Below are 12772 nucleotides of genomic sequence, written 5' to 3'. Positions count from 1 at the left end.
TTTTTTTAAGACAGAGTCTCACTCTGTCACCCTGGCTAGAGTGCCGTGGCATTAGCCCAGCTCACAGCAACCTCAAACTCTTGGGCTCAAGCAATCCTCCTGCCTCAGCCTCCCAAGTAGCTGGGAGTGCAGGCGTGTGCCACCATGCCCGGCTAATTTTTTCTATTTTTGGTAGAAATGGGGTCTTGCTCTTGTTCAGACTGGTCTCGAACTCCTGACCTCAAGTGATCTCCCGCCTTGGCCTCCCAGAGTGCTAGGATCACAGGCGTGAGCCAAGGTTCCCTGCTCAGTAGTTTTATTTTTAATTTTTTGAGTCTATCAATGGATGAATGGATAAAGAAAATGTGGTATAAATACATAATGGAATACCATTCAACTATAAAAAAGAAAGAAATTATGTCATTTGAGGCAACATGGATGAATCTAGAGGGCATTATGTATGAGTGTATGAAGCAAGCCAGTTATAGAAAGAGACATACTGATGATTCCTCTTATATAAGGCAGTAAAATTCATAGAATCAAAGAGTACAGTGACAGTCACCAGGGACTAAGGAGAGGGGGATGTGAGGTGTTACTAAACATCAGGCATAAATTTCACATGAGCAAGATGAATAAGCTCTAGAGCTCTGTTGTACAACGTTGCACCCATAGTCAACAATACTGTATTGTACCCTTAAAAATCTATTAAGAGGGTAGATCTCATGTTAATTACTATTACAAAACAAACAGTCCAATTAGAAAATGGGCAAAGGACATGAAGAGGCATTTCACTTAAGAAAATATACAGATGCCAAATAAACCCATGAAAAAATGTAAAACATGATCAGCCATTTTAGTAAATGGCTAATTTTAAACAAAATTTTACGTTCTATATTTTACACAATAAGCACTTTTAAATAATAGTTAATTAGGAGTGACATCAGTAAAAGTGGCAGAGCAGGTAGAGCTAAGGGCCTGTCCCTCTGCACAAACCAAGAAATTCAGCAAAAATTGTCAGAATCAACTTTGTTGGAACTCTGGAAAACAGTCAAAGGATTACAGCAATCAAGCAAAGGCTGAATCAAGAATAGGGTGATTTTATAATGACAGAAAAGCTTTGAAGATTTTACTTGCCCTTGCCCACCTCACCCCCTGGCTCAACAGTGGTCATGAAGATGGCAGTCTGTATTCCCAATGTGGGACCCTCCTCCCTAGTTTCAGAAAGAGTAGAGTAGACCTTTTTCTCAAAGAATTGTGCTTGTTTATCCCGACCTGACTGGGGGATACCTGATGGACTGACACAAAGTACTTGTCTTTGTTTTCATCTAAGAACTCACACATGTGAGCATTCTGTGAAAACATGGTAAAGCCTTTGAACAGTTGGGGCCCCCAGGGGCAAAAGATTACAGTTGAGGCAAACCATAGAGCGCTGAAAGTCTGGAAAGAAAAGCTCTAAGCTTTTCTTTGGGAAATTAAGCATTCAAAAACATCCCCGTATGTTGGAGAATTTGGAAAGCCATGTACGTGCCCAGGGCAGGACACATGGTCAAAAAGATTTGAAAATACCTTAAGCCTTCACCTCTGCTTGATTTCTATTTTAGTACAGTATAAGCTAGAATTTGTAAGACAGAGCTGTAAATGGCTTGGCTAAGCATTGAAAGTGTCATCCGTAGACTTAAGAGATTCTTCCTTCCTTCCTTCCTTCCTTCCTTCCTTCCTTCCTTCCTTCCTTCCTTTCTCCCTCCCTTCCTTCCTTCTTCCCTTCATTCCCCATCTGCCATCTACCCACTCCCCCTAGTTCTCTACACCAATAATGGTGTTTGCAGAGAGATTTAGAATATAATCGATCCAGGTAACAAACCAGTGGACAACTTGCCTGGATTCTAGTGAGACTGCTCAACCATTTCTCAAGCCCACAGATTCCTATAAAACCAGATAGCTTACTGCAACAGTTTTTAAAAGCCAATATTTATAAGCAGGTTAGCCTAATGTCGGACCCACTTATTGAAATAGTTTTATTGAGATATAATTCACATACAATTCAAACATTTAAAGTGTGCAATTCAATATTTTTAATATATTCACAGATATACACAAACATCACCACAATTTTAGAAATTTTAATCACCTTGAAAAATATCAAAACCTTGTACTCTTTAGTTATCACCTACTTATCCACTCGCACCTCCCATCCCAGCCCCTATTCTAAGGTCTGTTTCTGTAGATTTCCCTATTCTGGATATATCATATGAAAGATGTCATATAATATGTGATTTTTTGTGATCACATACTTCTTTCACTTAACATAATGCTTACAAGATTCCATGTTCATTGCTTTTATGGGTGAATAATATTGCGCTGTATGGATATAGATATTTTGCTTATTCAGACTTCCATTGATAGACACTATGATAGTTTCCACTTTTTGGCTATTATGAATAATATTGCTATAAGCATCTAGTGTACAAGTTTCTGTGTGGACATATATTTTCAGTCCTCTTGAGTATATATTTGAGAGTGGAATTGCTGGGTCATATAGTAATTCTTTGTTTAATCTTTTCAGGAACTGCTAGACTGTTTTCCAAAGTGGATGCACTACCTTTCATTTCAACCAGCAGTGCATGTGGGTTATGATTTCCTCATGTCTTCAACAAGGTGTAATTACCTGACTTTTTAATTCTAGTCAGTCTAGTGGATGTGAAGTGTTATCTCTTTGACGTTTTTATTTGCATTTGCCTGATGGCTAAAGATGTCCAGCATCTTTTCACGTGCTTGTTGGAATTTTTACATCTTCTTTAAAGAAATGTCTTTTTAGATCCTTTGCCCATTTTTTAATTGGGTTGTCTTTTTATTATTGAGTTATAAGAATTCTTTGTATATTCTAGATATAGTTCCTTATTAGATATATTGCAAATATTTTCTCCCATTCTATGTGCTGTCTTTCCACCTTTTTGAAGGTGAGAGCTACTCTTCACATCTGCCTCTGCAGCCCCTCAGGGGCCAACCTCCTGGCAGCCACTGCCTTTTTTGTTTCCAGACCCATAACCTGTAGTTATTATCTTCCAAAATGTTATTTTCATTTCTTACTCATTTTCCTTTTCTTCCCTGAACATTTTAAAAACTAGAGAAACCTGGCCTGGGAGGATAAAGTCTTTGTTTCTTAATTCAGAGTTCCTCACTCTCATTCGCTTTATAGTTTTGACAAGAAGATCCAGGTCTAAATTTACATTTTTTAAAAAATCGATATAATTATTGCTATGTTGCTTTCATAAAAATGGCTAATTTTGAATTATTCTTCAGTTTTTAGCTTAAAGATCATTTCCTCAAGAAGAGAACACATGTTTAGCTTATTACAAATTTCCATAATTATAATCAATTAATTATAACAAATTAAAAATTAATTGTAATTTTAATATCTATATCCTCAACTCTTTTAAAACACCCTAAGGGTGCGAACTAGACATGTCTGATTTTTTCATCACAGTTTTTAGCGCTTAACACTTTATCCGATATATAATAAGAGATAAATAAACGTGTTGAATTGAATAGATGGATGGATGGGTAGATATCTTTAAGATTGTAGGAATAAAAATACTTTGGGATCTTATTAGGAAGTTCTACAGAATTCAAAGTGTTCTTATAGTTAATATTTGATCCTTTACTCCTGGTAGATATTCAGATGCATAAATAATTCAATAATTCATAAAATTAGCTAATAATTAAATCCTCAGGTTTCTCATGTGCTAAATTTTATTATTTTTTATATATTTTTCATGTTTCAGGAAATGATAAGCTAGAATGAAATAAAGAAGTGGTCCAGTGAAAAAAGTTATTTTATTTCCTGCCACTGACTCAGCTTCTATGCTTGCATAGTTTATGCTGAGTATAGATATCAGGACCACTAAAACATGCACATAAAACTTGTCAGAACAAAATGCTACAAACTATACTCTTTTCACAAGTCTTCCCTCTGGCTGGTTTACTCTTTCCTTTGGGGAAAAGTACCTGGGAAGTATTTTTGTTTATTTATATTTTGCTAGGTATTGTTCTAAGACTAAAAGGAGTGATGAGAGGTCTGGGCAGAATAAAATAAATAAAAATATAAGTATAATTTTTTTTTACTATCACTTGTATGCCAGACACTGCATACTGTGGCTTACAAATCTTATTGCTGATCATCAAAACAATATTCAAGAAAACATTGTTATCAAATGATGGAATTAAGACTCAGAGAGGCTAAATTACTTTCCAAAGATTATGTAATTAACAAGTGACTGAATGAAATAGGATTTAAATCCAATATTATATGTGGTTTCAAAAAACACACTTTTCTGTGCTACACCAGTCTTTTCCACATAAAGTGATTATAAGTGGTACATTAAAAACCATTCATTACTTAATTTTATTTAACACATATTATTGTTTAGGACATGACTAAATATATTAAATTCAATCTAATATATTTGAAAAAATATAGGTAAGATCGATTTGACAAGTTCTAAGTGTAGTGCATTTAAAAACATCTGAGATTTGAGAATTGCTGCACTACATCATGTTGAGAGAAAGTGTACGTTTTCTAGTCTCTTGTCTCAAAGCTGAATGTGGTTCCAGCAGATAGCATAATGGTTGCTGTAACACTGAAAGTCAGGCAGCACTTTCCCAGGTAGAAAAGCACGGAATGTTTGGTGTGTCATCTCTAGTCACTGTTGATCCATAGGGCCCCAGTGTCCTTAGCCCCAGCCTCAGCCTGCCCCTAGTAGCTGCCCTGGCTCACCCTAGCACCCCTGTTCTCTTTAGCTGCCTCCTCATGGCCTCTTTGATATCCTTGTTGCGCAAGCTGTAGATGAAGGGGTTGAGGAAGGGTGTGAGCACCGAGTAGACCACTGCCAGGGCCCGGTCATAGTCCAACGAGTAGCTCTTCTTCAGCCGCACATACATGAAGAGGATGCTCCCATAGAAAATGAGAACCACGGTGAGGTGGGAGGCGCACGTGGAGAAGGCCTTCCTCTTGCCCATAGCTGAGGGGATCCTGAGCACTGTGCGGAGGATGTGCACATAGGAGCTGAGGATCAGCAGGAATGTGGCCAGGATCTTGCAGGAATTTACAACAAAATCCACTAGGACATTGATAGATGTATCAGTGCAAGCCAAGCTCAGCACAGGAGGGAAATCACAAAAGATGTGCTGAACGCGATTGGGGCCACAGAACGGGAGGCGCGAAACCAAGGAAATTTCAGCCACTGGCCCAGCCAAGCCTCCCAACCAACAGCCAACAGCAATCCTGGCACACAGTGCTGGGGTCATGAGGGTGGGGTAGTGGAGGGGCCGGCAGATGGCTAAGTACCTATCATAAGCCATAGCTGTCAGGAGGTAGCACTCAGTTGCTCCAAGAGAGTGAAAGAAGTAGATCTGCAGGAGACAGCCAGAGAATGAAATGGTCTTCTTCTCACTCAGCAAGTTTGCCAGCATCTTGGGGATGGTGGCAGCAGTGTAGCCAAGCTCCAAGAAGGACAGAACACTGACAAAGTGGTACATGGGTGTGTGGAGCCGTGAGTCCAGGCGGACCACCAGGAATATCAGCAGGTTTCCCCATATAGTAGTGAGGTAAATGAGAAGTAGCAAGAGAAAGAGGTAAGTCTGGACACTCTGGAGATGAGGGAAGCCCAAGATGATGAATTCTGTCACCTGGCTCCAGTTCCCTGTGTCCATTGCTCACAATTCAGGTCCCTAGAATATGAAGCATAGACAGGGAAGCAAGCTGAGCTATAAAAGTCCTAACAAGAAGGCAACCCTCAAAGTACTGTTGCTCTCCCTGGCTCACCTCCAGAGTACAGCCCTCCCAGTAAATGCTTTGAGAGGTCAGCATTTCAATCCCATCCCTCCCTGCTGCTCCAGTCAACAGCATGCTTTGGAGTATCTACCTTTACAATTAGACATAAAATGCCTTCCCTGATTAACACAGCTCTTTTGGCCTGCAAAATCCATTCTGTAATGGATTCTATATAGGATTAAATATTCCTCATCCAAGGTGTATGTTATGATTTATACACATTCTTTGTCTAAGGTGAGGAAGGGGAAACAACTTTAAAGATCATCTTATTCAATGTCTCCATTTTGCAAAAAAAAGGAAACTGGGATCCAGAAAGGGAAGATGACTTGTTCAAGGTCACACAGTTAGTTTAAAGCATAGCCAATTTGCTAAGTTTAAACCCAGACTTTAGAACATAGCATTTGGAAAAGAGAATATCTTTTTTTAAAAAAAAAAATTAGTTTCTGTGTTCTGAATGATGTATTTCATCGATGCTCATTATTCAAAACCTCTCTTTAGGTCTGAATGGTCTAGGTCTCTTTCCAGTGCTAATACTAGGAAAGAATGTGAGGATGAAAATGCCTGCCTGACAAGGTCCTTACCCGGAGCTTGATGGTGGGGAGAGTTCTGCCAGAGTTTGGCCCTGGGAGTCTAGCCACTGCTCAGAGTCCGGAGATGAAAGAGAACTCCCTGCTCACTTCTTGCTTCTCATTTGCAGAGTTGAAATTTAGCGCTTCAGTGGAAACTGTGGGAGTAAGTCAAATCATAAAACATTCTCCCATGACCTGGATTCTTTATAGGGTCCTTACAGAGAGAGAAGCCCCTGGGCCTTCTGAGAAGACCTCCTGGGGTCACTAAATTGCTCTCTCAGGAAGGGAACTGACATACAGCAAGTTCCTTAGCCAGTAGTCCTCATTACCTATTGATTCACTACAACAACTACCAGTCCAAATTGGGATTGAATATCTTTCAAGGCAATAATTTTCTTTAATAAAAAACAATTGATATGGGTACTATACGTTCAAATGGGTTCCCCTATTATGTGACTTTGGAGAAAGCATATAGTATGTATAACTTCCAACTATGATAGGACCTTCTAAAATGTGACTGAAATTCTTAGACCCTGAGAGGGTGAGGGCAGGGACAGACTAAGGACATAAATACTGTCCAAAGAAGACTCTTAATCCTGTCCGTTGCTCATCTATAGTAGTTTTATCTTCTCTTACACACTGCAGTTTCTTATTTATTCTAGTGTTATCTCACTTTGAAAAGAGCCCTGCCTCATAATCTTGGACTTAAATCCTAGCAGCTCTTCCAGCTATGAATATTAATGTGACATTAGCCACCTCATAGAGTGTTTGATTCCAGCATTGCCAAAAGGGTGGATTTTAAATGTTCTCACCACAAAGAAGGATTAGTGCTGCATGTGAAGTGATGAATATGGTAATTAGCCTAATTTGATCATTCCACTATGCTTAGATGTATTAAAACATGATATTATACCCCATGAATATATACAACTATTATCAGTTAAAAATAAAAAAGCATAAAGGAAATATTACTTTCCTCATATGAAAGTAATAATCAAATGTGATAATAAATGTGAAAAATGTACTTACGAACTGTAATATGTACTGTGAAAAGATTTAAATATTTTTTCACTTTCCCACTTCCATCCACATCTTCAAGGATTTTCATCCAGGTTTTTCATTCTCTGTCTCTTAATCTCTTCCTTGAAGATTTTCTTTTTTTGAAACTGAGTTGTGAGAGTTTGATTTTTTGTTTGTGGTGTATAGATTTTTGATAATTTAATTTTCAAGTTGGTGCTATTTTTTCCTTCGATTGTTATAGATAGATTTTAACTAATAGTTTTATTTACTTAATGACTGTAGGTTTATTCAGGTTTTCTAAATCTCTATAAGATAGTTATGAGCTAAATGACCACTACCTTTTTAATTAAATTTTCCACCTCTCTCTATTTCATTTTCAATCACTTCTTTTCTGTGGACTAGAATACTCTCTATCCTTAGAAGATCTCCACCAGTTCTGCTATTTCCCCTCCAATCGATATCCTATTTCTACTTGCATAGGGGTAAATGTTAATAGCTGGCTTTTCCCTAACAAAGATTCTCTCCCTGATGAAACTCTAGCCAGGCTCCTCTGAGCTAGGCTCCAACTTGGGAGGCTTTGGGCAACTACTTTGGGGGTCCTGAGGGAAGGACAGAGAAAGCTTCAGGGTCCCTGAGCCAATGGAACCAAACTCCACCCACATGACTTGGCATCCACTTGGTCCCCAAGCCTGTGGAAGAGCCTGCCACTTGCTTGTCCCCAACTCAGCTTTCCAGGCCCCAACTGCCTCCTCCCTGCTGGGCCCTGACCCCGCCCTCCAGGTCAGATCAGCCCCACCACCCTCACAGCCCTACTTTTGGCTCAGAGGCCCCGCTCAGAAGGCCTGCTTCAGGCTCCTCCCTAGCCCCAGCTCTGAGGCTCTCAAGCTGGATCCTGAGTGTCTATCTCTGTGCCTCCCGGGCCCCCACCAGGTCTGGGAGATCATCCCCAAGATTACAGCACTGCACCTGGACCCCAAGATCTCGCCCCAGAGCCTCCACCACTGCCACAGGGCCAGAAGGAAAAACTATTCAAAAGTCCAATACCCTGACAGGGACCACCTCCAGCCTTCAGCCACCAGTATACTGTGTCCTGGTTCCCACAACCCAGGAACCCATGACAACTGCCTAGATAGTGTAATACTTATGCACTGTTGGTGGGACTACAAATTAGTACAATCTCTATGGAAAACAGTATGGAGATTCCTCAAAGAACTAAAAGTAAACCTACCATTTGATCCAGCAATTCCACTGCTAGGTATCTACCCAAAGGAAAAGAAGTCATTTTATCAAAAAGACACCTACCCGCACTCGAATGTTTATTGTGGCACAATTCACAACTGCAAAGATGTGGAATCAACCCAAGTGCCCGTCAATTCATGAGTAGATTAACAAAATGTGGTATATGTATGCCATGGAGTACTATTTAGCCATAAAAAGGGTGAATGAATGCCTTTTGCAGTAATTTCGAAGGAACTGGAGACCATTATCCTAAGCAAAGTATCTTAAGAATGGAAAAAGAAACACCACACCACATGTACTTTATAATAAATTGGAACTAATTGCTGGGCACAGAAATACAGAAAGGGAAGTGAAACTCAGTGGAAATCAAATAGGGGAAGAGGCAGGAGGGGAAGGGCAAAAACCCACCTAATGTGTACAATAAACACTATTCAGGTGATAGACACTTTTATAGCCAGGACTCAAGCCATGTATCAAAAACATCTGTACCTCTTTAATATTTTGAAATAAAAAATAAAATAAATGGATGGAAGAAGATATACCATGCAAGCTCTAATAAAAAGTTACAATAGCTAAATTAATATAAACCAGTGATTTCAGAAAAGAGAAATATTATCAGAGATTTTGTAAATAGTATGTACAAAGATGAAAGGGTCCATTCACCCAGGAGACATAACAATCCTGAATATGTAAGCAACTAACAACAGAGCCTAGAAACTTCAACCCATTTGACTCATATACAAAAATATGTAGAGAGAAATGGACACAGAAATAGGAAGGAAGAGGAAATAAAATGTAAGTAAAGAAATACTGGGATATTCTCACTCACATATGAGGCTGATGACTTCTGTCCTCTTTGTTCCATGGAGATGTAAAAGTTACATATGTGTGTGCACGGGGGTATATATGTAATTTTTACAACTCCATGTATATGTAAACAGTACACATGAAAAATAGTTTCAAATATTCTACTAATCTGTCTGCATGGCTAAGTCTTATATTTGAAATAATTGTTTGATTATTCAGAAAAGTTTACAGATACTCCAGAAATCTTCGACAATTGTGGGAAATTTATTACTCAGAATAAAACTCTCATTTTTTTATGACAAATTGTTAGACTTGGATTCAAGAGCCACAAAGGACATACAGGAAAATAAAGGGTTACATGGAATCTTAGAACTGTATAATGTTAGCAATGAACATCATCTAAAGATAGCTTACTTACCCACCGCAGTTTGTGAATAAAGAAATACAGATCCAGAAAAGATAACCTAGTCTGACACACCATTAATGGCTAAGGACTAGTTATCAGTATTATCAAAGATATTCAAAAGGGATTTACAATTTGGGACAAATTGAGGCTAGTTGTGTAGAAGACAGAGGTGAATGCCACTAGGGTAGACCAATGCACTCTATGAAGAGTGGGTTCCAGTAGTGATTAGAATCAGGATGGCATTGTTAAATATCAATTAACAAGAGTGGGTAAGATTCATTGCATTTTTTATTCATCATACTTTTATCGAATAATCACTATGTTTAGACATCATGCTAGATTTGGACATACAGCAAGTAACAAAACTGAAATAATTCCAGATCAAAGGTAGTTTATAGACTTGTAGGAAAGAATGACAAACTGTATCTATATATATATATACCTATATCTACATATACAAAAATATGCATACACATGTAAATTATTATACATATTTTGAAGGGAAGTAAAACATAATTTCAAAGACAAGCACAAGTAACATAAATTAGGTTGCGTGTTCAGAAATCCTATCAAAGTTTGCATCACTTGAAAGTGATATTTGAACAGAGATTCATGCAATTATAAGGAGTGAACCAAATGAAATGTTGGGGGAAAAAAGGATGAAGGTCCTGAAACCGGAAAAATCTTAAATGTATTTGAAGAACTCAAAGGGAGATCATGTGGCTAGGAAGAGTGCGCTGAGGGAGAAGAGGTACCAGTAAATATCGGAGAGGAAGGCAGGGAAGAATTTTGTTTAGCCTTATAAAGTGTGGTGAGGCTTTGGATTTTATTTTAAATGCAATTGGGAACCATTTACAAATGGTGTATTCAATTTAGGTTTAAAACGTATCACTTTGGATTTTATGTAGAAAAATATATTAGAACAAAACAAGAGTAGGAGGAAGAAGAATGGGTAAAATATTATTGTATTAATCCAGTTGAGAGATATTGATGATTTACACGAGGGTAGTAACACTAAAGAGAATAAGAAATAAACCAATTTAAAGATATATTTTTTGTAAGTATTGGCATACACAAGTAATGAATTGGAAGTAGAAGTGGAAGAAGAGGAAGCAAAATAGAATATTTAAATTTTCTGGCAAAAACACAGGGAAATAAAAGCATCAGGTTTTCAGATTTGGAAATTTTAAGATTTCACTTTTGATATATTAAGTTTTTAATTCTTGGGAATTTACATCCAGGTAATGTTGTCAACATACAAGTCTAAAGTTCGGGAGAGATTCCTGGTTTGGAGATATAAATTTAAGAGCCCTTGGCATAGATAGGGCTGGTATTTAAAGCCTTAATAGTAACTTTGTGTATCTAGGTAGATGATGATACAGGAAAAAGGAGGCTGAGAAAGACTGATTAGAAAGATAAAAAAAAAAAATGGGAGATAATCACGTCAATGGAAGGTAAGAGACAAACACTATTAAGAAGTAAAGACGGGTCATGTGTGTCAAGATTTCAGGAAAAAGGAAGGACAAGAAGGATCTAATGGATTTGGCAGCATGGAGGTCATGCAAAATATTGATTGGAAGGTCTGAGCCAAAACTAGATATGAATGTGTTGAAAAATGAATAGACAGTAAAGAAGAGGAGATAGGTTGTACTGAGAAGTTTAGAAAAAGGAGTAGAGAAATTGACCTCTAGCTGGATGGAAATGTGTGGCCAAGAAAATGTATACTCTATATATAAAGAATGTAGATACTAAAATATTATTAAATGCTGACAGAACTGATCAAGTGAAAATTAGAAAAGGTAAAGATATAGGAAACAAGAAAATCATAAAGAAATAATGTCTTTGAGAAGGTGAGAGGAGAGGGGATCCAGAGCATGTGCGATGCTGGGAACATTATTCAAGGCCAGGCCAAAGGTATGTAGAATTTTTAGGAAGTGAACATTGAGGTGGAGGAAGGACCTGGGAAGAAAGTCAATGGTGAGTGGGACTAGCTTTCCTCCCCTTCTGGAAGATCCTCTTGATGGCCTTAATGAGTTCCTTGTTACGAAGACTATAGATAATTGGATTGATCAGTGGCGTTAGCACAGAGTAAACTACAGCAAGTGTCCGATCAAGGGTCAGTGAATAGCTCTTCTTTAGCCTCAGATACATGAAGGTGATGCTCCCAAAGAAGACAAGGACCACAGTGAGATGTGAGGCACACGTAGAGAAGGCCTTCTTTCTTCCTATTGCTGTTTTTATCTTCAGGACAGCCCCGATGATTCTTACATAAGAAACCATGATAAACAGGAAGGTAATAAGGATGATGAAGGCATTGATGGCAAAGTCCACCACAACATTAGTGGATGTGTCCTTGCAGGCCAAGCTCAGCAGAGGTGGAAAGTCACAGAAGATGTGTTGGATTTCATTGTAGCCACAGAAGGGGAGCTGGGAGACCAGGATGACCTCAGAAATGGGACACAGGAAGCCACAAGTCCAACAACCCACAGCCATCTTAGCACAGAGTGTGGTAGTCATAATTGTAGGGTAGTGGAGGGGCCTGCAAATAGCCAGGTAACGGTCATAGGCCATGGCTGTAAGAAGGTAGCATTCAGAGGCCCCCAGGGAGTGGAAGAAATAGGTCTGAAGGAGGCATCCTGCAAAAGAAATAGTCTTCTTCTCACTGAGAAGATTAGCTAGCATTTTGGGGATGGTGGTGGCTGTATACCACAGCTCTAAAAAGGAGAGAACACTGACAAAGTGGTACATGGGTGTGTGTAGGGCTACATCCAGTCGAGTGACTAAGAAGATGAGCATGTTGCCACAGATGGTGAACAGGTATGCCAAGAGCATCAGGACAAAGAGCCAGCCCCTGACATGTCCCACACTGGGGAAACCAAGGAGCACAAATTGAGCCAGGCTCGAGTGGTTGTGTCCTTCCAT

At 38.8% G+C, this 12772-nt stretch overlaps 2 protein-coding genes across 2 annotated transcripts; both read right to left on the bottom strand.

Moving 5' to 3' along the window:
- Positions 1-4681: 4681 nt before the first annotated feature.
- LOC105822471 (olfactory receptor 6N1) lies at positions 4682-5702 on the bottom strand. Its single transcript, XM_012659454.1, has one exon. It carries the CDS (start codon positions 5686-5688, stop codon positions 4750-4752), a length of 939 nt encoding a protein of 312 aa, XP_012514908.1. The 5' UTR covers positions 5689-5702; the 3' UTR covers positions 4682-4749.
- Positions 5703-11821: 6119 nt separating this feature from the next.
- Positions 11822-12772, bottom strand: LOC105822473 (olfactory receptor 6N2). Its single transcript, XM_012659456.1, has one exon. The coding sequence runs from the start codon at positions 12770-12772 to the stop codon at positions 11822-11824; it is 951 nt and encodes a 316-aa protein (XP_012514910.1).

Source organism: Propithecus coquereli, unplaced genomic scaffold, assembly GCF_000956105.1.
Source record: "Propithecus coquereli isolate 6110/MARCELLA unplaced genomic scaffold, Pcoq_1.0 Scaffold610, whole genome shotgun sequence".
NCBI lineage: Eukaryota > Metazoa > Chordata > Mammalia > Primates > Indriidae > Propithecus > Propithecus coquereli.
Note: the sequence above shows the minus strand (reverse complement) of the source record. Positions and strands in the feature narration are given on the sequence as shown.

Excerpts from the sequence above, each read along its gene's own strand:
- LOC105822471 (XM_012659454.1), bottom strand. The coding sequence starts at position 5,688 with ATGGACACAGGGAACTGGAGCCAGGTGACAGAATTCATCATCTTGGGC.
- LOC105822473 (XM_012659456.1), bottom strand. The coding sequence starts at position 12,772 with ATGGAAGGACACAACCACTCGAGCCTGGCTCAATTTGTGCTCCTTGGT.